Source organism: Mixophyes fleayi, chromosome 1, assembly GCF_038048845.1.
Source record: "Mixophyes fleayi isolate aMixFle1 chromosome 1, aMixFle1.hap1, whole genome shotgun sequence".
Classification (NCBI taxonomy): domain Eukaryota; kingdom Metazoa; phylum Chordata; class Amphibia; order Anura; family Limnodynastidae; genus Mixophyes; species Mixophyes fleayi.
In genome coordinates this window covers 141,865,768-141,892,896 of record NC_134402.1, presented here as the reverse complement: position 1 = coordinate 141,892,896, position 27,129 = coordinate 141,865,768, and the positions used below count along the sequence as shown (strand labels likewise).

At 40.5% G+C, this 27,129-nt stretch overlaps 1 protein-coding gene across 1 annotated transcript in view; it reads right to left on the bottom strand.

Moving 5' to 3' along the window:
- The window catches only part of SLC9B2 (solute carrier family 9 member B2), a 41,904-nt gene extending 18,991 nt beyond the window's left edge, over positions 1-22,913 (bottom strand). Inside the window, exons 1-2 of the mRNA XM_075200990.1 lie at positions 22,488-22,913; positions 707-818 (exon numbers count right to left, since the gene is read on the bottom strand). Coding sequence (XP_075057091.1) covers positions 707-808 — 102 coding nt within the window. The 5' untranslated portion in view covers positions 809-818; positions 22,488-22,913. The remainder of the gene's footprint in view (positions 1-706; positions 819-22,487) is intronic.
- Between the last annotated feature and the right edge of the window lie 4,216 nt (positions 22,914-27,129).

Sequence of the window (27,129 nt, the reverse complement as noted above, 5' to 3'; positions counted from 1 at the left end):
TTTACCTTTCACCATAATTTTCATACTCCCTGTAAAAATATATACTGTACATACTGTATGTATATATACATTTATGGGTAAATTAAAAAATATAAAATAAGTACATTCTCAACTGCTGGTCTAGTGGGGTGCAGTAGGGCTCATGGTATTACACTGCAGCACCTCTTGTCCAGATTTCAGGAACTTGAGAAGTTTTGCATCTTGGCAAAACCATGTTGCACCGTAGGTGGCCCAAATTTAAAATGTGCAGATAGATGACAGATTTAGAGTTAAGAGGAGCATTTGTCGTAACTCAAATATAAATCAGTGGTCAAAGTGGAAATTTAGAAGTGGCGGAATGTACAATGTAAATGGTGATAGTTTTACAATGAAGGTAGTTGGGGAAGTGGCTGTATAGCATACCACCATATACACTCCCACTTCAATCACTGCTCTAAATCAATATAAAATAAAGCTGTGCAGTATTTGTGTGCTACACACAAAACCTTAGGGTTCTTAATGTGCACTGTAACCCAGACATTTGTTTAAAATTTATAAACTGCACTAGAGAAATGTCATATATTAAATCTATCATGGTTATTAAGCATGATCATTACCCATAAAACATCCAAACAAATCAAATCCATACAGGATCAGAATGATCTTTTTCTCTGGAATAAATTCTTAGAATCTGAAAGAGGTCTAGCAAGTGCTTGACCACAATTACCTTTTCTCCATGATCTGTGACATTGGATTCCATGTTTGTAAACTGAATACTCGCACACAAGGAATCTTGTCCTTCTTCATAATACAGTGCTTTATTATCCATTGTGAAAAATCTAAAAGGAGAGGCAAACATTAAAATATGAAAGGTGACAAAACACTACTATCATTCTAAAAGAAAATGTTCTGTCCATTTTAAAAGGTGATATTACATACATACAGAGAAAACAGGATAACACCATCTCACAGATGTACTTCCACAACAAGTTGCCTTATTACTAGAACTAGTGCCTAGCTGGTAGGGCATGCTGGGGATTTTAATTACAATTGGGAAGCCAAAAGTGGCCAAATTTTCAGTAATGGAATCATTTCAGGTAGGTTAACATTACTAACAACAAAGATGGCATGTTCCTATAGTAGCTTAAATTAAAACCCATGCAAAGTTTATTAAGGGCAAGAATGGAATGGGAAATAGCATATCCTAACCTCCACTGTTTCTGTCAGTGGGGGTCCCTCAAGGCTCTGTTCTTGGCCCTCTGCTTTTCTTTATTTATACTTTTTGTTTTGGTGAACGAATACATAACTTCGGCTTCCGCTACCACCCCTCTGCTGACAAAACCCAAATCTGCCTCTCCATCATCTCTATTTGGATGTCCCAACGCTACAAAAAAGCTCACGTCCGACACTTAGCTCATTATCTTCTCTCCTACAAGTGTCAATACCACCGCTCTAGTTTCCCTTCCTACTGACAACTTTACCTCTCCCAAGTCCCTCATGTTCACTGCCTTGATGTCATCCTCAGCTTCATTCCACAGATCCTGTCCTTCAAGCAGTCATGCATCCACCTCCATTAAAAAAATTACCAGCTTATGCCACTTTCAGGGAGTTACCAAAACCCTTATTCACTCAAATTATCAAAGACTACTACAATCTCCACCTATTTGGCTATCCCCTTATCCTTTTGTTCTCAGTATAATCAGTCCTAAATGCAAGACTGGTCAGCCTATCTTGCTGAATCACCTGCAAATCCCTATAATGGCTTCCCATATCCTCTAGAGTACATTTAAAGCTACTCACTCCACACTTTCAATGCCTTCACCAACACCTTACCCTCATACGTCTCATCATGAGATACTCTCCCTTACGGCCTCTTAGATATACCTCTGATATGCACCCCTTCTCTCTGATTACCATCCCTCACTTCAGCTTCACAAACTTCTCCTGTGCTGTTCCCCGAATATTGAATTCCCTACCCCACCTTAGAGGACACTCTTGCGACTTTCAATCTTTCAATTGCTCTCTCAAAATTAAAGTCATAACTAGACCCTATCCTGCACACTGTGGGTTCTAACAGCTACCATCTCATCCCACTACCACCTATTGGCTCAGTTTTCCCTCTCCCTTCATACTACAAGGGTGAAGATGGAACAGGCATTGCTCTCTATCATCTGTTTCATGTCTGCAACTTCTCTGAAACAGAACAAGGACATGTAAGGTTGTCAATTTGTTTTTTTGTATGACATGTTATACAGTGTCAGGTGCTGTAGAGTTTTGTGGTGACTTATAGATAAATTCAGGCAGTGCAGTCCGGGAGAGGGGCGTGACTAGAGGGTGGGATGCAGCCAATCGTGATGTTTTGGCCCAGCCCCCTGCGACGAAAATGACGTTTTGTCTAGGGGGGCGGGACCAAAGTGATTCCCCACAAATCGCTTTATTTTGGCCAGGGAATTGCAGGATGCAGGAGACTTGCCCGGGAGTCCGAGAGACTGACCTGGATTTCAGGAGTCTCCCGGACATTCCGAGAGAGTTGGCAAGTATGGTTTATTTACATCAAAATAGATGTTCTGGTGCCCTTTTATTTCAACACTGTTAAATGTATACAGTTATACTTGCTGCATCTGAAATAAATGTACTTTATTGTTATTAAATCTGTATGTGCAGGGTCACCCGTTTGTTGATTCACCCACAAAGCCAGAATTGAGAGAGGCTAATCTAGAGTTTGGTGGTTGACCCAAAAGTGTTCCAGTGTTTTGCAAAATACACCTACACCACTCTGCAGGCAAACAGGGTTAAATTAATTTAATAAAATTAGTGCAGACAATACACATACACATGAAGCTATATTGTAACCCTTTCAAGCACTCCTTAAAGTCTTTCCTAGTTTAGATCTTTGGCTTCAGATATAAAGCATTGATAGTTGATCATTCAGCCTGTCCTAATAACTAATAATAAAAACTAATGATAAAAACGGGATGTTGTTAAGTGCTATGATAATATTGACCAGAAGACTTCTAAGTTATACGTTGCTGTGGTTCACTAAATATACTTGATTTCTTTGGCATGTATGAATTTGAATATACAACATGTTGTATCAAAGTCATAAAAAGAGATTGGGCCAAATTTCAGATGTAGACGGATCCCAGAAGTTACATCTTTGTTGTCTGATGCTACAAGACGTACATACAGTCGTGGAAATGACCATACTTCAAGTAGAATATTTAATTGCGTATTGTTTAGTGTGAGTCAGTTTTTGTTAATTACTTTTAAAGATTTTTAATGAAAGGTAATATATACGAGAACAGAATTTTTTTTTCAGGTAGTTTTTTTAAGAAAGTGAGCATAAGGATTTCTTGGGCATTCTGAAACAGTTCTACATCTGCAGAGTGAAGGTTGATCCATAAGAAAAGGAGCATTGGGTTTCCTTTTTTATTCTGAAGCTATTCCTGTGCCTTAAAAGAGATTTCAGGTCCAGCAGAAGAACTGAAATGCAGTCCAAACAGCAGGTATAGAAATATGAGTTATGCAACATACTTATCATTGCATCTTTTCTGACTTCAAAACCATATCATGATTTTAGAACAGATGTAGAATTAGGAGTTGTGTAACAAACTTATCATCTTAGCATTTCCGATTTAATACTGCCCTGAAGAAGTCACATGTTATGTGATGAAACACGTTATGTCACTCTGCAAGATTACAGGATAATAAAGACTGTTTTTTGGACTCCAAGTTAACTAAGGAAAGCATGAGAGGAATCCGGTACCTATTAAAGTTATTAGTTACATTTTATGAGCTGTTGAATTATATCTATTTCATCTTCAGGTTTATATTTATACATCATAAACAACTATTGATGTCTCTTGTATGCAATATTGGAGACTATTAGAACTGTAACACGTCAGTAGTTAGCGCTGTAGATTATATGTTATTTTCAACAGAAGAATTAGCTATATACAATGCATTCAATGTTGTCAAAGACAAACTCTCCATCTAGCAAAAGGAACCTCTCTGTACAACGCTCTCCATACAATCATCTCCTGTAAGTACACTACAAATGGGGATGGAAGATAAAGAAGACTGACTCTTTGGAAGCGAAGGATATGTTTGAAGGACTTATATTTTGTATTTAGGTCCTCTGTATTCAGAGATTGAAAGACTATTACGAATACTTTCTTTAGGAATTTCCATTTTATATTACATTAAATTTATTTGATTAGACATTTTATGATTGTGATCAAGGTAAGTATATCCTTCTGGGGTATATTTTTGTGATTGCACATTATACATGTTTTGCGATTTGCATCATTGTTTAGAAGCTGGAGCTCACAGTACTTTCAACTCAAGGTCATCTTCTACCTGAATTCTAGATCAATTTATGTTGTCATATACTCTGTACTTGCAGAATGTGCTCAGCACTTCACCTTGACAATATTGCCCAACGTGAATACTGCGACCCTGTATATATTAAGGGTATCCCCCTGGATCAGTCACTTTTCGGGTAACTCGGCTCTCTTTACCCAGGTTCTGAAGGGTTAAACGTGAACTGGTGTCACTACACATGCAGGTTTAGTAACATAATTAGAGACCATGTACACAGGTGTGGTAGGGCAAAAATATTCACAGTGGTTAAAAGGAATGTGTACCAGACCATCTTCTTCACTAAGTAAATGCACACCTTTATTAACCTGTTTTTTTTTATCTATCCAGCTATCTATTGAAATATACATGAAGACAATGGCTAACACATATGGTCAAAAGATCTATCACTATCCTTCTTTGGGACGATCACTCAGTCTCACCTTTAAACTACCAGCGTCTACACAGTTTCCTTGATCTCTGCGCATCATAGACCTCACCATTGGAGTTCCCTGACAGGTAAGGTTTCCTACACTCTGAAACAGTCTCCTTGACTGGACTCTCATATACTGAGAAGCTTTCCAGCGCCTCAAGCACTGGGTTCCAGAAACGTGTCTCATCCACAGAGTTACAATCAGGACTAACTTGAATAGACTTGAACCCGAAAATATACTATTATTAATTAATTATTAATATTTATTTATAAGGCGCTACAAGGCATCCGCAGCGCCGTACAGAGACAAACAAAATCACAATACAATGGGAGACAGCACAGTACAGTAAACACAGCAACTCAGTACGCTCAATGCACAGCTAGAGAGGGCGGGGAAGGGGGAGGGAGGATCCGAAAACGACGGGGCCCAAGAAGGGGGGCGCGGAAGACAGGGAGACCCCCAGGGGGGAGGAGGGAGCGAAAGTGGATGTGGGGTGGAGGACCTTTGAGGAGGAGGGCTAAGTAGCTGGAGAGCAGAGTTAGAAGTGGTGGAAACAGGAGGAGAGATGGCCCTGCTCAGAGGAGCGTACAATCTAAGGGGAGGGGTGGACAGACAGAGAGACGCAGGGGAGAGAGGGAGAGTAGGGGGACAGAGGCAGAAGATAAGGTAGGAAGTTAAGTGGGAGACAGAAAGGCTTTAAGAAAAAGGTGGGTTTTTAGGGCCCGTTTGAAGCTGGACAGATTAGGGGAAGTTCTGATGGAGGGAGGGAGCTTGTTCCAGTGGAGGGGGGCAGCGCGGGCGAAGTCTTGGATAATAACTGATACTAACTGCACAATACATGACCTGAACCACCCTCATTGGGAACCAAAGCAAGTCTTTAAAAACCTGATTCTGTTCTGTGACACCCTGAGTGGTACAATAAAACACATGGGGCTTCACTCACTCTCTCGGCGAATTAAGTATATAACTCAGGCCGTGATCAAATTAACTTAAGCACTATTCAAAATCAGTCTCATGCATCATTCCAATTGCATACCACTCCTGAGTTGGGGCTAAGTTCAAGCTCTGGCGTGTGCGTTTATACAGAGGCCTTCAGCTTGTTTTCTCCTGAAATGGTAGCTTTTTGATAAAATCACTGCACTAACAGCCAGGTACTTCACAGCTAAAATGGAATAGACATTGCTATCTACTGGACAATATAAAAATAGCACTATCAAGCCAGTGGAAAGTTACACACAGTGGCCCTGATTCATGTTCAGACTCGAGTCATTTTTTGTGCCGTATATTGCGTGAAATACCTCTGCGCAGAAACAGACCTCAAGCCAATGAACACAATTACATGAAATTCATAACAATTTGACAATATCAATACATACATTAGGCGCTGCCTTCACACACACTGGGAAAGATGGTATATGCACATATGAATTCTGTATTCGAATTTCAGGTCTCTGGGCTAGAAGGATATATAATACAAGAAAAAAAAACAATAGTGCAGATCATAAGCACAAATTGTCCAATCTGTAATATCCCACTGGAATCTGAACCCGTGTGTAGATACAACTACTGCACACCACACCCGTGTGTTCACTCCAAACTGAATCCCCCTTAGGGTATGCGCTTACTTCACAATGGAAGTTTTCAAGCTCTCAGAGGTATTGCTGATATTAGATTCTTTCCGACTCCATCCTGATGGTCTCTTGCACTCATAAACAGTGAAGATAAAAACAATCGGAAAGCAGTGATAACACGCATGGAACAAGATGGTATGAATATGAACGATCCCTCTCCCCAATCAGTCTCATATGTCCATATGTAGTCCCCACAATTCCGGTCTGCACAACGTGTGTAACCAACGCGTTTCGACCTGGATCGGTCTTTTTCAAGATACCTTGGTTACACACGTTGTGCAGACCGGAATTGCGGGGACTACATATGGACATATGAGACTGATTGGGGAGAGGGATCGTTCATATTCATACCATCTTGTTCCATGCGTGTTATCACTGCTTTCCGATTGTTTTTATCTTCACTGTTTATGAGTGCAAGAGACCATCAGGATGGAGTCGGAAAGAATCTAATATCAGCAATACCTCTGAGGGCTTGAAAACTTCCATTGTGAAGTAAGCGCATACCCTAAGGGGGATTCAGTTTGGAGTGAACACACGGGTGTGGTGTGCAGTAGTTGTATCTACACACGGGTTCAGATTCCAGTGGGATATTACAGATTGGACAATTTGTGCTTATGATCTGCACTATTGGTTTTTTTTCTTGTATTATATATCCTTCTAGCCCAGAGACCTGAAATTCGAATACAGAATTCATATGTGCATATACCATCTTTCCCAGTGTGTGTGAAGGCAGCGCCTAATGTATGTATTGATATTGTCAAATTGTTATGTTATATGAAGTGTTTGGTGACACTTCACTGATACAGGCAGGGCGGCACACCTGAGTGAAGCGCTACTAACACAGTTCATCACTGTTATATACATGAAATTCATGTCTGAATGCAAATGCACAACTACCTACATCTTAAGAGGGGGAACAGGGGAGGGGAGGGACGGATAAACGTAGGCTGTGTAAAGTAAGGGCGTGCCGACAAAGATGCAGCCAATCCAGGTCCTGAGTTTATCGCATCTGTATGTCTGTCTACATCTTGCAAGTAATGCTTAGGCAGACCATGCTTACACCAAGATTCAAGTGTTGTTGTTTTATATTGTAATACAAGTGCACTAAGTGTGGCCATCTGTTCATATAAATATCATGTTAGTAGTAGAAATTAAATAAACCCATCTATATGAAGCAGGTTTTTTATACATGTGAAATTGGTGTTCTCTAGACTGACTTGCATCAGCTTTTTGTTAGTAGCCTTTGCTGACAGAGAGCTGGCATAATAATCTGCTTGTGTGTACAGGTATGGATATGTCACGTATGTAATGTACAGCTCCATATACATTGTATATGGCGTGTGAAATTATATATGAAAAATAGTAGACAGCACTCTGGAATGCAAGAAAAAATATTTGTTTCAAATTTAGCAGCGATTTTTGGAGACCACTGGGGTCTCTTTTTTAAGTCTGTAGCTGCTATATTTTGAGTAAATATCCTTAATTTTTTTTCTTTCATTCAAGAGTTCCATCTGCTTTAGCACTATGTTTTTTTATTATTATTCAGGCACCGGACCGACAAAAATGTAGCTTGACCACTGAGCCCAGGCAATATGCAATCTGCACACACATGGACAGGTTGAAACTTGACCTATATAGGTTTTTTCCACTTCAAGACGAGTTTCAAAGTAGTCCTGTATATACGAGCAAAGCAGATTACATTCATATAGAGCTATGTTATGATATACACTGAAGTATTTTGGGGGAAATTAAGGTGTCCTTTTCCACATGAGAGGATAAGAGAGGAGGGTAGGGATGTTATTTGTTTATAGTTCGATGTATGGTGCCTACTAGAATGTATATGATTTTCACACTAATGAAACTACCTGGTATATTTACCATGTCCACAACATACTTCGTACACCTCAGTAAGTTAGATATTAAATAGGGCTGATAAAATGTTAATACTATTTAGCCACAATGCAAGTGGATTAAACAGGGTTAAAAGTTCATTATAAGAGGCAATTGAAATATAGATCATCAAAAGACACACATTATAGGTGAAGAAGTCCTTGCACTAAGAAGCAGTTTGGTGAGATGTGTCTGCTTTGTTCCCTTATCACAGTGGTCGGCGAACAGGGGTAAATTACCCCAAATGGGGTAAAAATGACTTTTCCGGGGGTAACCATACGCCGCGGCTCCAAAGCGGGTTTTTTTTTCTTTTCCGGGGGTAACTATACGCCGCGGCTCCAAAGCGGGTTTTTTTTTTTCCTTAAATATATCACCTGACCGCACGGCTCCCAGCAGTCCCCTCTCCTGCTCTCTCCCACTGAATGTCATCACGGCCGACGTCAATTTCAGTGAGGAGCAGAGACGAGCAGCGGCAGAAGAAAACAGTTGATGAACAGAAAAGAAGAAATAAGAGAGAAAGTCAATATAAAAGTAAGTTAAATAATAGAGGCATATAGGGTGAGGGAGGAAAGATAAGGGGGAAACAAACTATGGAGGTATATATATATATATATATATATATATATATATATATATATAGTCAATTGCATTATTATTAGATGCTTGACTAGAGCCCTGCGCAACAATCAGGCCCCACCTGGTGCTCAATTAGAGGTGCTTTAGTGTCTTTTTCTCTCTTTGGATTGTTTTACATTGGTGCTTAAATCAATTTCCATGTGTTCATTTTGTACAGTTTTCAGCAAGTGTGATCATTTTTTGTGTCTGTCCAAGAGAATTTCATACTGCTTGTTTTGGGGGAATCTGACTTATTTTTGAATTTTATTGGAATAAATATATTTTCATTGTATTTTCATTTACTTTTTTATATATGGAACATAATGTCCTCGTAATTATAGCTACAAATACAACTTCTTGTAAGAGATACATCCAAACCGTTTTTAGATTTTGTGGTATGATATGGTCATCAATTGCTGCCAGGCTGTGTACCGTACTAGCAGGATATATCATCAATTTCTGGGGGTACAGTGTGCATTACAATTAATTTCAGTGGTTATGGAACCTCCTTTCTGTGCTCTCTAAATGTGTGCTGAAGGGTTACAACTTTTTCACCCTTTTTCACCCTTCAGATGACATCAAATAGAAAACGAATATACCAGGAAGAGTTCCTTGATTATGGGTTTACCGAAATTGACGACAAAGGAATAATGAAACCACAGTGTGTTTTTTGTTTAAAAGTACTGACTGCAGAATCTTTCAAAAAGAGTCAATTGAAGAAGCACTTGGATAATTTGCACCCACATCTGAGTTCAAAACCGCGGGAATATTTTGCAAATTTGGAAATGTCTGTCAAAAGACAAAGACTGGACAGCAACTTGAGAGGTACATTCAATCAACGTTCAGCATCAAAGGCTAGCTTTGAAGTGGCCTGGTTGATTGCTCGGAACAAAAAAACGTATACTATTGGTGAAGAATTGGTTAAACCAGCAGCTTTGAAAATGGCACAGATTATGTGTGGTCAGAATGAAGCCAAGAAACTAAATTCAGTGCCCTTGTCTGCAAGAGTTGTTAAAGGAAGAATTTCTATTTTAGCAGAAAATGTGAGGCAAGAAGTTATTACCTCAATAAAAGAGAGTAAATACTTTGCTATTCAGCTTGATGAGACTACAGATGTTAGTAGTAATTCGCAGCTGATGGTATATGTCCGCTACAAAAGGTTTACGTCTCATTGAAGAGGAATTGTTGTTGTGTTCGCCTCTCGACTTGCGATCTCGTGGGATTGATATCTTCAATAAAGTTAATAAATACTTTAATGGCGTCAATTTAAAGTGGGAAGACTGCGTTGCTGTGTCTGTTGATGGAGCTCCAGCTATGTTGGGTCATGTTAATGGTTTTTCGGCTTTGGTGAGAGAGAAAAATCCAAAAGTTGAAGTAAACCACTGTATTATCCATCGCCAGGCACTGCTTGTGAAACATTTGGAACCTGCACTGGAAGCCGTCATGCATGATGTTATCAAGATTGTCAATCTTATCAAAGGACATGCGCTAAACACGCGATTATTTCGTGAATTATGTAAAGATGGTGAGGCTGAATATACAGACCTACTTTATCATACAGAAGTGAGGTGGCTCTCACGTGGAAATGTTCTGAACAGAGTGTGGGCTCTCAAAACTGAACTTGAAATTTTTTTGGTTGATCAAAAGCATGTTCTCGCAGAGAAGTTTACAAACTCCACGTGGGTTAAACATCTCGCATATTTAGCTTATATGTTTGAGCATGTTAATGTATTGAACAAAGAATTGCAAGGAAAAAACATACCGTATATACTCGTGTATAAGCCGAGTTTTCCAGCATACTTTTGTATGCTGAAAAAGGGCACTCGGCTTATACACGGGTGAACTTACCTGGTGTCCGGTCCCTCGGCTGTCAACTTCTGCATTTGCGTTCCAACAACAGGAAGTTCGGCACTTCCTGTTGCGTTCCACTGCCGGGTGAAAAAACTCTCTCTCTCTCCCTCTCTCCCTCCCTCTCTCCCTCAGTTTTATGTAGTAAAATTAGGTGCCTCGGCTTATATTCGGGTCGACTTATTCTCGAGTATATACGGTAAATATAATTTCAGCCAGAGAAAAGATTTCTGCATTTGGATCAAAGCTTTTATATTGGAGACAGAAAGCTGAACAGAAAAAGATAGCTACCTTTTCAAAGTTAGCTTTGTTCTTGGAAGATTGTGAAAATATTACTTTTGAAGACATCAAGGATACAGTTATAAGGCATCTTACCAAACTCAAAGAGCGGTTCTCTGATTACTTTCCAGATCTTGATTCACATGCTGTCGGTTGGATTGTAGACCCATTTCAATGTGAAATTAATGTTGTACCAGAAGAACCTCAAGGGTTGGCAGAGGCACTTCTTGAACTTCGATGCAATAATGAAGCACGTATTGCATTTGAAAGCAAAACAGATCTTTCAAATTTTTGGATGTCGACTGCTGCAAAGGCATTCCAAATTGCGCATGAGGAGGCAGTCAAAAAGTTGCTGCCTTTTGCAACTACCTACCTTTGCGAACAAGGATTTTCAACTTTAACAAACATAAAAACAAAGCAGAGAAATCGATTGGACGCTGAAGACTGTATCAAAATGCCCCAATATTGATGCTCTCGTATCAACAATGAAGCAACATCATTTCTCCAAAACCTGAAGTTTTGAAGCTGAAGCTGATTCCATACAGGTTAGAAGTCAAATAATTAATAATATATGATTTCCTTAATTACTATTATTAATATTAGTAATATTTTGTTAATTTCTAATCATGGGGGTAACATCGCCATTTCTAAATATATTTGGGGGTAAAAGGTAAAAAAGTTCCCTGACCCCTGCCTTATCATAACATTCAAGTGGAATACTGTAATAAAGAAAACTGTGCAGTTTGAATTACTATATCATAACTTAAATCTGGAGGACAAATACTTTTTTTTTTTATGAGCTATAAAAGAATATAATGGTCGGCTCTCACCGTCAGTGTGGCCTGCCCCTCTACAACCGGGTGCCTCTCTTGCCCCTTTTACGGCCACGCAGCACACGAAACGGCAGTGGGGCCTTCCTCTGGCTGGATCCCCGACCAGGGGCAGTGCGCGCCCTCCCCTCACGCGCCTACTTTCGGGGGACATAGAGACAAAAGAAAAGCCTCCCAACCGAAGTGCCTTGCCACCGCTTGACCAGCGATCCACCTGGCCAGCAATCCTGTACCCTTGAAGACCACGAGCTCTGCCGCGGGGTAAAAAGTGAAGTGCTGCTGTGCCGAACTTCCGGTCGGCTACGGAGAAGTCCTCAACGGAGGAGATTAGGGGTGTCAGGTCCCGGCGCTATCTGGAGCTTCCTCTGCCTTCCATCAGCCGCAGGCTATGCTCCCCTTTTAACATCAGGTCAGTGCACGGGTGTCCGACGCTGAGCGGCCTGGGATACAAGGTTGGAGACAGCTGTTAACCCCTTCACTGCCTCCACAGCCGATAAACCTCTAGGCTGACCGCTGGTGACCCTGCATCTGTAGACCCCATTTGTTTAATGCCTTGAGGCTGCCCCGGCGGTGGATAAATCCGCGGGAGCGCCATCTTAATTGCCTCTCTTAGTGCCCCTGGAAATCCATCTCCTGATGGCGCCAGAGCCCTCTATGTAAAGAGGTCTGCGGTCTCTCCAAGGGTGGTTCTGGACCCAGAGATAAGAGGATCCAGATATTGGAGATTGATCCAAAAAGAGGGACAGCTCTAGCGGTGCAGAGCTCTGTGAAGACAGAGGGTGAGTGCAGTGAGAGCTGCAGCTCTAGCTCAGTTCAAGCTAAATAACCCACTTTATTTCCTCGGAGAAAGGATTAAAGATTGACACTTATATCATCAAAACACAGCAGCTTACTAATTCTACTACTTCAGTGTATTCTCTGATACTTAATCTGTGAGTCTCTGTCAATCAATATACCTTATATAAATCTTCTCCTCAGCAAACATAAAGATTTCCAGGGTCACGAGTAAACCAAACTCTATATGTATCTCTCTGCAAGAGAAGATCAGCTCTCAATCTCCATCTAGTGGCCGCCTCTAATATTGCATTCCTCTATATTAAGCATACATACTAAAAAAATAACTGAAAGTAGTGACTGTTATCCAATTTTAGCGGTGCTACCCTTACAAGATTAAGGAGCATGCAAAATGTGTAATTTGCAGTAACAACGGCCCCGTCTTCATAGACATGGCTGAATAACATGACCCCCCCTGGGGTAAGGGGGATCGGGGTGCCTTAGAACCAGGATCTCTAGAGCAACTTCTGAATGCAAATGGTAATTTAATGTTGATGTGGGAGGTCTAAATGGGGAAGGATAAGAAAACTCCTTTGAAGAAAAATCAAAAGAAAGTAAACGAACCCACGACACAAGTAGCTTTCCATCAACTTTTTTCTAGTAAAGCCTCTCTAGCTACCTCTCCAGACTCACCTCAACCATCCGCCTCCAACATGCCAGGCCCATCACGTGAGTCTCCTCCTAGACCAGTTTCACCCATCCATGACAAAAATGACCTGGAGGAAATCTTAGCACATTTAAAAACTATGCCTACTAAATCAGATTTCCAGGTATTTGAAAATAAAATCCAAGAAACCCTGCAGTCACAATTGGCCTCATTTAAAGCTGACCTCAACCAGGTGGCTGATAGGGTGGTGTCGTTGGAGGAAAGCAAGGAGGCGATGGATTCTCGTATAGACAAACTCCAAGATCTGGTCTTACATCAAGCAAAAGATGCTACTGAGTTTCGTATGAGATTAGATGACATCGACAACAGAGGGAGAAGAAATAATCTTAGAATCAGAGGAGTACCAGAAGATGTACCCCCTCTGGGCATCATAGATGCGCTAACTAAGATCTTCAACGAACTCCTGGAAGCAGATCCAAATGAGCAGATCATCTTTGATAGGGCCCATAGAGCCTTGCGACCAAGAGGTGCACAGTCTGATAAGCCTAGGGACATCATTTGTAGACTCCACTACTACACATTGAAGGAAGCAATATTAAAGAAAGCTCGCGGTCTATCAAGTCTAATGTTCAATGGACATGAGATTCAAATTTTTCAAGACCTGTCGTGGTCCACCCTGCAACAAAGGCGTCTATTGAAACCCCTAACTGATGAACTCAAGAAATGCTCCATAAGATTTCGATGGGGGTTCCCCTTAAGTATTCAAGTGAATCAAGAAGGTAAAGTCTTCGCTCTTCACAACCATGCGGACTTAGACTCATTTTGTGAAACTCTCAACCTTCCTAAAATATCCATTCCGGACTGGCAGAACCCAGCATCATTACTGCCTTCACTCCCTCCACGTGGTCAAAAAGTCTGGAATAAGGTCACGAGAAATAGAAGGAGATCCCGTCCATCGAACACCTCTGAGGATCAAGAGGGGACTTGAGAGGAGACTATAGCGATAACGCCACTTCTTGCAGCTCATACTCACTACACCACTTGATGTAGTTGCATAAATGTTGGCCTAGTCGTCAAGATAACAAACATAGGCCATAACCTTTTTTCTTTCTAGACCACTACATAGATGACCTTAGGCCTATCCCTGAAAGTTACCCTTTTTTTTTGTTATAAGGTTAAGTTCTCTCCTCACATTACATGTTGGTATGGGTTAAACTTTACCTACATACATTAGGTTAATACTTCTTGAAATGTTATAAATCTAGCCTTTAGCTGGAATAGAGAAAATAATTCTCTCCTTCTTTATACATTTCCTTCCACATTCTCAACTTCCCATATGTGCATACCTTAGGCACTGGGTATAATTTAGAATTTTACACATAAAGTTGCTCAGTTCACATTGCACAAGCAGAGTGTTGAAATTATTTATCTGAATTTTTCTCTTTTTATTCCCTGCTCTTTCAAACACACTCATACCTGGTTGGTGTTGCCCCGACACCCCCCCATACCCCATTTAACTCCGTCCTGTAAAATTTGTCCAGGGGTTCTTCCCCCCTGGTATATGAGACGGCTGTCTACAATTTTGATCAATGCAGATTTTCTGTACTTAATTGTAATTGTAATGATTTATATGTTCTATATGTGTCATGTCTATCTTTGTTTTTACCCCTCCTTTCCCCTCTTTTCCTCCCCCTCATTCCTCCCCCCTCTACCTATTGAAGCTGTATTTCAGAAACACTATGAAGAAAAAAGATCGTCTTTACGTAGGATCTTCTACCAGAATCCTGGAAAGCATGAACTGATGTTGCTCTTTCCGAAAAGACTCGACAATGGATAAGTTAAAAATTATCTCCAAAAATGTTAGAGGTTTAAATGTCCCGCAGAAAAGATCTACCCTACTACACACTCTACACATAGATAGGGTGGATGTAGCTTTTATACAAGAAACCCATTTCAAAAAAGATATCGCTCCTAAACTATGTAATCACCATTATCCAACAGGGGTCTTTAATAATTATTCCTCCAGTAAGACGAGAGGAGTAGCGATCCTATTTGCTAAACGCCTTAGACTAACAGAACTCTCTAAAACCATTTTAGAAGATGGTAGGGTCCTAATGGTTAAAGTCAAAATCTCCAACCAATTGTTTACCTTCGTTAACATATACGCGCCAAATGATTCTCAGGCTTCCTTCATATCCAGAACCCTGTCGCGAATCGGGGATCAGCTAGAAGGAGTAGTGGTGTTGGGTGGTGATTTGAATTGGGCTTTGACTCCCCAGATAGACTCGTCTACTGGTGCACCTAGCATGTCCCTGAAGGATGCTCGTAGGGTTAGAAAGGAGTTTCATGACCACCAGCTGGCTGATGCTTGGCGTATCCTCCACCCCTCCGATAGGGATTATACCTTTTTCTCTCACCCCCATGCATCATATTTTCGGATTGATTATCTTTTTATCAATCATAAATCTCTCGACTGGGTTGATGACTCTTGGATAGGGCAAGTGACGGACTCTGATCATGCTCCAGTCTATATGACGATCAACATGTCTGTTCCCCCTCCCAGACAATGGATGTGGAAGTTTAACAAATTACTTTTACAAGATAATTATTGTAAAGCCCAATTAGAGTCCTCTCTTGATGAATTTATCTCTATAAATGATAACGGCGAGACCTCTAAATTGGTGGTGTGGGAGGCTCATAAATGCTTCATCCGGGGTAAATGCATACAGCTAGGTACTTTTCTTAAAAAACATAAGGCGGAGGTCAGGGATGCTCTCCTCTTAGACATTAAAAAATTGGAGACTAAACATAAGAAGTCCCTCTCTCCTGAGACTTTAGCGGAGCTACAAAATAAACGATCAACTTTAAATAAATTGTTAAATGACCGGATGAAATTAGCCTGGAGAAAATGTAGGAATAAATACTTCCAATGGGGTGATAAACCGGGACGTCTACTGGCAAGAGCTTTACGAGCCCAAAGATCCCTTACTTATATTCATTCGATCCAGAATACTAAGGGAATCCTGAAGCATACTAACAAAACTATAGCGAGAGCCTTCCGGGAATATTATTCTCATCTATATAACATTCGTTCCGCACACTTGGGAAATAATGAGGAATCTAGGGTAGAAGAGATAAATAAATATTTGAAAGATATTAGTTTCCCCAAGATCTCAAAAGAAATGAGGGATATGCTAGATTCGCCTTTCACGCTTGCGGAACTCTTAGAGGCCATTAAATCCTCTCCTCTAGGGAAAAGCCCTGGCCCAGATGGCTTTTCGATTTCCTACTACAAAGCGTTCATGGGAAAACTTGGCCCCATTCTCTTAAATGCTCTCAATGATGTTTCAAGTGTAAATGGTTTTTCACCCCAGTCATTAGAAGCTCACATCACGGTCATCCCCAAGGAAGGGAAAGATCCCGCCTTGTGCCCTAGCTATCGTCCGATTTCTCTATTAAATATAGATATCAAATTGTTTGCCAAATTAATCTCTAATCGGCTAAAAACACTTCTGCCAAATTTAATTTCCAATGACCAAGTGGGATTTATTCCTGGAAGGGAGGCGAGAGATAACACAACCAAATTAATTGATCTTATACACTCTGTCTCCATCTCCTCGGTCCCCACAGTCCTCTTGTCAACAGATGCCGAAAAAGCATTCGACAGGGTGGACTGGTGTTTCATGAGGGGGATTCTAGAACATATGGGAATGGGCTCCTCATGTTTAAACAGAATTCTAGCTTTATACAACTCTCCCACAGCTAAAGTCAGAATAAACGGTATGTTATCTGATTCCTTTTCTATCTCTAATGGAACTCGTCAGGGTTGTCCATTATCACCTCTAATCTTTGTTTTATGCATGGAGGCTCTGGCGAGGGCGATTAGATGTAATCCAGACATTTCGGGTCTGCAGATAGGGAAAAAAGAATATCGTTTAGCTCTATTTGCTGATGATTTGCTGGCAATAGTCACCAACCCAGTTATTTCTCTCCCTAATTTGATGTCAGAATTCTTAAGATTTGGCCATCTTTCTAACTTTAAAATTAACTATTCCAAGTCAAATGCACTTAATATTTCCGCTCCAGAACAAATGATTGCAGGTCTTAAGGGAGCATTCCCTTTTAAATGGCAAACATCACACATACGCTACCTAGGAGTTTCCATTGCAAAAAATAATGAACATCTATTCCGATTGAACTACTCCCCGTTATTGTCCAAGATTAAAAGAGAACTAGATTCATGGTCTCTTCCAAAGTTTTCTTGGTTTGGTAGAATGAGCATCGTAAAAATGAACATATTACCCAAAGTATTATATATTATGCAGGCTCTACCAATTAAGGTCCCGAAGAAATTTATTGATGATCTCCAGAAACTGGTCAGTAAATTTATCTGGGGAGGGAGGAAACCTAGATTCAAACATTCTATCTTATACAGAAGAAAGCACCAAGGGGGCGTTCAGTTGCCCATGTTTCAAAGTTATCTCCAGGCAGTTTACTTGAGTAGAATTCTAGAGTGGACCAGAGGGGGTGATGCTAAGCAATGGGTAGAATTAGAGGGTAGTAGTAGTGGAAATTACCTGAGTGCTTTACCCTGGTTGTCTAAGATTCCTAGGATTAATCACCCTACGGTTGGACCCACCTTGTTGGTTTGGAATAGACTTCGCACCTGGAGTAGCGTGGCGGCCTTCCCCTCCCCTTTGACTCCTATCCTGTATAACCCAGATTTTCTTCCTGGCTTGTCTAGAATCTCATTTGTTAGATGGTCTAAAGCTGGGATTCTTGGCCTCGGCCAGCTGGTGGTCAATGGGAAACTTTGTTCCTTCCAGGAACTCCAGTCTACATACTCATTACCTTCAAATGAGTACTGGAGATATTTGCAGGTAGCGCACTATGTCAAGTCAGTGGGAGGTTGCAGATCTTTGACTAGGGAGCCTTCTCCTTTTGAGGCTTTGTGTCTGTCCAGAGATGCACCCTCTCATACCATTTCAGGGATCTACAAAATTCTAATGAACGATATATTTCAAGTGGCTCCATCCTACACAGGTCCCTGGGAGCGAGATTTAGCACCTTATATAACGCAAACCTCATGGCCTAAGATTTACCAAAATACACATGGTTGTTCCTTGAGTGCCTCAGTTGTGGAAACTCAATATAAACTTCTAACAAGATGGTATAGATGCCCTTCCACACTGCATAAATTCCACCCTCAGATGTCCTCACTATGCTGGAGATGTAATGGGGCCTTTGGCTCATTGGTGCATATATGGTGGGAATGTCCTCGTATTGCTCCCTTTTGGGCTATCTAAGATCATCGTGGGTTGCGAGGTTCCCAAAGATCCGGGTTTCTGGCTCTTATCTCTGTCTAAAATTCCCTCATCAACATATAAGAAATCACTTTTAAAACACTTAAACAATGCAGCTAGAGCGGTTATTCCAACGCACTGGAGATCTCGTGCTCCCCCTTCAGTCAAGGATTGGTTCACCAGAGTGGAGTTCTATATGTCAATGGACGATATTATTTTCTCTGTGAACGACAAATATTCAGATTACACAGCCATATGGTTTAGATGGTTGGAGTTTAAGGAAACAGAAGAATTTAAGACTCTCTTTTACACTCCCACCCTGGTTGATGGAGGGTCTCACATCTAAAAACTGCTTCCTTGAATTCCAAATTCCATATAAGGTAATGACATGTTTTTTCAGCTATTAGCATTCCCTGCAGAAGTAATTGAAAATAGTCTGAAGAGCTTCTCACACTCTCCCCCTCTTCCTGTCCCTTACCTTTCTTACCTTCGTTTTATCCCTTGTCCAGTCTTTGTCTTACCCCCTATTTCCCTTCTCTACCTTTGTCAAAGCTTGTTCATTTAGATTTAAAAAAAAAAAAAAAAAAGAGGAAACAGTGAGTTTATTTGTTTGCTTTATTATAATTACCGATAGATGGACACTGTGTCGTTATATCATTTGTAACGTTATGCTTATACACACTGTATAATTGGTATTATGTACTACTATATTTCCTCTTTCTAACAAATAAAGAATTTAAAAAAAAAAAAAAAGAATATAATGGTCTCCCTATCTGTAAGGAAGTGGAATACCAGGCACAATATCTGGATATTCTATGTGTAATTTTATATTCCTTTTGATGGGCGGTGGAGGGAATCTATAACAATGACTGTGACAAAGATGTTGTTACGTCCATTCTCCCTGATATTACAAATACTGGTAGAGCCCACTCCATTTAGCGACCATATATTATGCTTGGGATTGCATGATGCATAGCATCTCCTTTTGCTGTTTTTTCCTTCTCATTCTAATACAACATAGATCTAATGTGTAGATTTTCTGTTCTATTCAGGAGTCTTCTTCCCCTTTCCAGGTCTGTTGTTGCAGACCACTGTCCGATAGGGAATACCAGACACCAAGCATTTAAATCCCCATGCACCTTTTGAAAACTAAACCATTTTGGTTTACCATATTGCCCACTGGGTTAGATGGAACAGGAATGGAACGAATGCCATGGTAGAAACATATCGATTACATCATCCTCAGTAAAGTAGGTCACCTCCAAATGCTATTCTTGAGGACTTTTTTTTTTTTTTCTAACTTAAATACAAACAAGCGTGAGACAAAATGGGAAGTTGTAACAATGGTGAACCCAGTTGGATAGTGAAGAAACTTGTTGCCAATGTCCAGAACAGTCTAACCTACAGATATGGAGGAATTACTACCTTCTTTTGCTAGAAAATATTATACAGAAGGAATTGAACAATGTTTGAACAGGTGCACCGTTGAGGACTCACTGCTAGTTTTTTTCCAGCATTAATTTGCATTTGTCCAATGACAGACAGACAAACTGCTCTATACTCCTAAATAATTAATCAAATCCTATATGTTCCTGTTAAACCATCGCCTACTCTCCTGGAATGTCCAGTAGACTCACAAAATTCAAGGAATCCTCCCAGACACCCGGGACAGAAGACTCTCCGGACACGTCCTGAAGACAAGATATTTATCATCGTGGCTCAGTTCTCCTGCTGTGAGATGACCCTATCGCAGGGGGCGGGGTGACGCGTTTACATGAATCAGATCGTCAGGAGACCATTTCTGCACAATGATTTCACCTGGAGACACTTCTGCTGTATTGTTTCTGCTATATTATTGATTCATGAGTTTCCTTCTTAGAGGTGTCCATAGATGAAGCAATTAATATGCAAAATTGTTCATTTACTTTCACAGTAAACAAAATTATATGAATATCAAGGCTTAGTTTACCTTCTAGGCGTTCCAGTGCAGTAGCTCCAAGTCCTACACACAATGGTTATATTTTATTAACGATAGTGAAGTTACAGAACAAATAGGTGCAGCTGCTGTCAAATTATTTTGGTTAATAGATAAAATCAGCAGAACTAGATGTACTTATTCATAAAATGCATACACCCACAAGGGTAACAGACACAGGATAGCACCACCTGCATATGACTCAAAGTGTACTTGTCTTATGTCAATATTACATTAATACAGAGACTCTACAGAGTAATAAATTGTATTATACCAACCATGCATTGTACATACTATGGAAATAAGCTTGTATGGCATTGGAAAGCACAGTCATATCTGTAGACATAAGAAGGCATTTTTTTTTATTTATTTTTTTAATAAGATCTATGCATAGGATTGGAAATCAGTAACGCACCAAGTTATTCAATAAATGATCAGTCTTGCATTCATTAACTGCACTACAAGTGCCGCCAGCCATTTGCAAGATATCCGTTTTTATTGTCCCCTGCACCTTATGCATCTCCAGGGTCAATAGTTCAGAAAAGTTTCAATGTAAATAGCATTCAATGAAAGCACCTTTCATTGAATGCTATTTACATTGAAACACTACAGCTGATCAGAAGACAAGCTGTTGTAGCAACAAACTTGCACTGATCAGTATTTAAACTCCACTCCAATAACAGACTCCACCAGTATAGGTATAGTGCATCAACTGCATGCCCATATGTCATTTGTCTTTATAAAGACACTGCAAAGTATAAGACTGAAATTAGCTTCTTATTCGACCAGCTTCTTATTCACTTGATTTAATCTTTTTAAAAAATAGCCTTTTCTGAATAAGAAGCTGAAGCGTGAATAAGAAGCTGGCTGAATAAGAAGCTTCAGCCTCATCTGCAAATTCATGCAGTGAAGATATGGCCCCAGTGACAATACAAACTGATGAGATGTAGAGGTGCCGCAGAGATTGAAAGACACTGTACATACTTACCCTCCATTTTCTAATAGATTTATCTAACAAGTGGCTATTTATTAAATCTGCTAATAACTTTTATAGAAGACCAACCTAACGTGTAACTTTGCATTTGGAAATCTTTAGTAGCATAACTCCCAACATTTCTAATGGTCATAACAATGTTGGATTTTGTGAGATACAGGTCTTACCAGAAAGTACACTTACATTGTAGTGTAGCAATATATAATTAATTAGCTCACATTTCATGCCATAGAGACACATTATTCCCCAATATGGACTTATCAGTTGAATAATTTTCTGATATTAGATGTTAGAAAAGTCACTTTTCCCTAAGTGTTCCTTGTCAATATAGTCACTCAATTAGGTTTGGACTCACCAGAGGCTCCTCAAGTAAGTTTAGTAGGCAGCAAAAGAGGTCCTCTGTCATAAAACAGATTTGATTGTCATTCTATGATGCAAATTAACACAAAACACATAGAGATACAATCATTAAAATCTCACAAAAATTCATAATTGGATACTTTTGTTGACTTTGAAGTTGAATTTTTAGAAGCCAAAAGTTACCTTTGTCATACACCCTAATATTTTTTATAGAGCCTTAATAAACCAGAGCTGCAAACATAATTTGTGTTATCTGGATTTACTCAGTTATACTTTGTGGAAGCAAACAACAAGGAAGAAGCTGGCATCTACTACCTAGGAAACCTAAAGATGCCACCCGGCATGGCAAAGACAATCAGCGTCCCTGGAAATGGGTATACAAAGGGTGTATACTAAGACTGGCCACTGTTGTTGGGACATGGGGTAAAAACAATACACAATGCGAGGGAAGCCGGCAGCAGACACGTGTGTAACATATATTGTAACAGGATGTATTAACAACCCAGGCTCACAAACGTGTGTAAATAATTGTGTGAGTAAAACACTTACCTCACACACACGACACCCTCCGTATAGCCATATATCAGGCTCTTGACAACCCGTAAGTTGTAAAGGACACAACAGAGTCCTGCCCAGTGAGGATTCCTTCCTGCAGCCGTGTAAGGAGCTATAGTAGGCACAGACTGATGGTCTCTCCTATCATGCCGGAGGAATCAGGGCTGTCATTATTAGTCTAATGAGATGATGTAGATGGGAGGATAGACTAGGAGGAGCCTGGCCCGACTGGCTATCTGTAATAATTCTAGGACAAGCACCAAGCTCACCATGATGGACTATGGACCAGCTGTATAGCTGCAGAAGCCAGGGAAGGGATGTCACGTAAAGACACAATAGGCCTGTTTGTCGGTGATTTTACTGTATTCAGCGTGGTGGAGAGGGGGCAATTATGTGTTAGAATGGCGTCAGTGTCGAGGTTTTTATTATTACATTGTAGCACTAGCACCTGTCATTGTCATACCGCCCGTTATTCATACATGTAACATAGAGAAGATAAACTCCGCCCCAATTCACCTAACTCCGCCCCAACCAGCTCTCAAACACTGTGTTGCGCGAAACCCCGCCTCTTTCACAGCAGTTCCACGCAAGGATGTTTACAAGACATTCATGTTGTTATTATTTTGAAGCATAAATTGTTTTAAAAACTGATACAAAGGATGCTCCATAAAATACACACACTTGTGTGGAAATACATTTTAAATCAAAAAGGTTTTTATTAGATTTACCAAAGAAAAAAATAACACAAGTAAAATATGACACAGTATATATACATGTTCAATCAAAGTAGAGATGCTCACTGACCCCCGTGTTTTGGTTTTGGATCTGGATTACCGTTGTGTTTTGGTTTTGGTTTTGCCAAACCGCCATTGCGTGTTTTGGTTTTGGTTTTGTTTGGTTTTGTTTTGCTATTTTGTTTACAAATCAATGTTTTTGGGCATAAAATAACCAAATTTAGTGCTCCACCTGTTTCGTGGATAAGTAATGTAATTGTAAAGCTAATAAATTATCAAAAAACAGTTTAATTCCTGGTAGGCCTTCAGTAATTCTACACACAAACCAGATTGTCTTACTCTCCATCTATGCATATCGGCAACACACTTATAGTTAAATATATAAAGAAATGGACAAAGGCTGTTTGGTTTCTGTCTCTCTAGGCCCCCTCCACTTGTAGAAAATACTCAAAAATTCAGCCGTTATAGACTGTGCAATATTAATAGAAATGGACAAAGGCAGTTTGGTTTCTGTCTGTATAGGCCCCCTCCACTTGTAGAAAATACCAAAAAATTCAGCCATTATAGAATGTACAATATTAATTGAAATGGACAAAGGCAATTTGGTTTCTGTCTCTTTAGGCCCCCCTTCACTTGTAGAAAATACCCAAAAATTCAGCCGTTATAGACTGTACAATATAAATTGAAATGGACAAAGCCAGTTTGGGGTCAGTCTGTGTATGACACCCTACCCTTAATAAGAAATTGCCCAAACAGCAGCCTTTCAAGACGGTACGTGATAAAGAAATGCCCCAAGTCCCTTTCCTCTTTGGTGGTAGATTGCACCCTACACTTAAATAGAAAGTTTTAAAAAGATATTATCGTCATCATCTTGAGCTTCATCCTCACCCTCATCAGTGTGTACGTCATCATCACAGACTATCAATTCATCGCCACTTGAATCCGCCATTAGAGAACAGTCAGTGTTTGGATGTCTTTGATGGTAAGGGCCTTCCTCGTGGAAGATGTAGTTAATTTTTATAAACATCATTTTCTCCACATTTTTGGGAAGTAACCTTCTACGGCGATCACTGACTAAGTTCCCGGCTGTGCTGAACACTTGTTCAGAGTACACACTGGAGGGTGGGCAGCTTAGGTATTGCAAAGCAAGTTTGTACATGGGTTTCCAAATGGCCTGCTTTTCTTCCCAGTAAGGAAATAGACTGTCTGACATTTCCATATCAATTATCTCTTGAAAATAATCCTCCACCGTCCTTTGCATGTTAATACTCATATAGAATGGAGTTATGGGCAAGGTCACACATTTTTTTGAAAAATCCATCAAACCAGCCCAGATGTTAAATTGTTCTGGTCTGCCCCCTGCGTCTTCCCTGCTTCTTTTTTGAAAATTAAATTTTTTACGAGCAGCAGCTGCTTGAGAAACTGAAGGAGGACACGTCATCAAGCCAAGGCCCAGTTCAGTGGACAACTTGCTGAGCAATAGCTCCTTGCAAAAGTTCACCTCTCGTTCATTTTGAAGCAAAGACTCAATGTAGGTTTTAAACCTTGGATCAAGCACAGTGGCCAAAACGTACTGATCCGAGTTCAAGATCTTAATAACCCGAGGATCATTGTGAACTTATACTTGATCTACAAGGCCAACATACTTTGCGGAATTGCTTGCTTTCATCTCCTCCTTCAGTTTCTCAAGCTGCTTTTCCAATAGTCTAATTAAAGGAATGACTTGGCTCAAGCTAGCAGAATCTGCACTCACTTCACACGTCACAACTTCAAATGGTTTCAGCACCTTGCACAGCACTGAAAGGATTCCACACTGTGCAAGAGTGAAATACATCCCTCCTCCTTTCCCAAAGTCATGGCTTGTGCAATACACTTGGATGGCTTTGCGCTGTTTCTCCATCCTCTGAAGCATGTTCAGGGTGGAATTCCACCTAGTTACTACCTCTTGCTTAAGTTGGTGGCAGGGCAAGTTAAACTGTTCTTGGAGCTGCTGCAATCTTCTACATGCTGTGGCAGAATGCTTGAAATGGCCTGAAATTTTACAGGCCACCGAAAGCATCTCCTGCACCTCATGGTTATATCGTAGGAAGCTCTGAACCACCAAGTTGATGGGCTGATGATTCACCCCCAGCAACAGCAGCAGCAGTGGGACTAACGCTTTCTTCAGAGGAATCAATTATAGTGCAGGAGTCATCCAGCCTTAATAAGTGGGATGCCGGGCTAACTCCGAGCGCTACTGAGGATATTGATGAGGATGGTGTTGTGGGTGTATTTTGTAGCTGTCGGGATGTCGGTGACCAGAGGGTCCTAGCTGATGATGGAGTGCTTGTAATTTTTTTGGAAGAACTTTCAGCTTTTCCCAACACTTTGCCATGAACTCTCGTTAAATGGCGTAACATAGACGAGGTTCCAAGATGGTTAAGGTCCCTCCCTCGACTGACTGTGGCTTGACATACACTACAAATGGCTATACAATTGTTGTCTGGATTTGGGTAGAAATAATTCCACTCATAAGAAGTGGATTTTTTTGTTTTATGCCCAGGCATGACAATGGCCTTTTTCTTGTCACGTGCCAGAACTGCTGCCACTGGTGCAGGACTTACACAAACAACCTCATCCTCATCAACATCCTCATTAGCGCTCTCGTTGCCTACACAAATCTCCCCCTCATCCTCTTCTAATTCCAAAGTGGCATCCTCAATTTGGGTATTACCGGCTACACTCGGGCTATTAAGGCACACATCAGCAGAATGCTCACGATTAGACATCCCACTGTTGGATGGACTCTCCACAGGGATTGTTGTCATTTGTGAATCAGAGCAAACATTCTCCTCTAATGCCTTACTGTTATCTTGCAGCTCGGCTTTGACGCGTAACAGTAGTTGTGCACCAATTGTAGGCTGGGTAACTTTTTGGGATCTGCCACTAATGGCCAAAGGTGAAGGCCTTATTCTCTCTTTGCCACTGCGTGTGTAGAATGGCATGCTTGCAATTTTTTTTTTTATCGTCACTTAACTTTTGCTCAGTTACACTTCTTTTTCGCTTCAATACAGTAAAATTTTTTGGGGTTTTTGTTTTTTGCACTAATTTGGAAACACTCTGTTGTTTGACATCGCCTTGGCCAGATGACGTACTGGGAACACTAACATCAGGACTGGTGACAGAACCTGGTTGCTCATTCTGATCATATGTGGACTGCTTTGAATCCATTCTGAGCGCAAAGCACTGGGGAGTGCTAAAAATTATATGGTAGATACTGCTGACAGATATGTCTTTTGACAGCCAGAAATATTTATGCACAATTATGGGGGACACCCCAAAAGCACTGAGGAGTGCAAAAAATTAGTTGGTAGATACTGCTGACAGATATGACTTTTGACAGCCAGAAATATTTATGCACAATTATGGGGGACACCCCAAAAGCACTGGGGAGTGCCAAATATTAACAAAAAATAATAAACCTCTATCCTCCTCTCTTCTCTAGCGATTTTTGTTAGAGCAATTGCAAGAAGAATATTGGATTCTCTGTCCCTGCTCTAATCAGCCTGTGACTACACCATGCTCTCTCCCTCTGTCAAATGGCGATGGATTGCTGTGGAGGCGTGTATTTATAATGTTGAAGTATCGCGAGAACCGAGCCCCGAGATCCGACGACGTCACAATGACTTTCGGCTTCAATTTGGATTCGGAACAGGCGGGAGAGTACCGAGCTACTCAGCTCGGTACTCAGATACCCAAAGTTCGGGTGGGTTCGGTTCTCGGGGAACCGGACCCGCCCATCTCTACTGATAATTATGACTTTTGGCAGCCAGAAAAATTATAGTTTCACACTGGGGAATATGGAAGACCCCAAAGCACTTGTAGTGTAAAACATTTTTAGAAATACTGCTGACAAATATCAC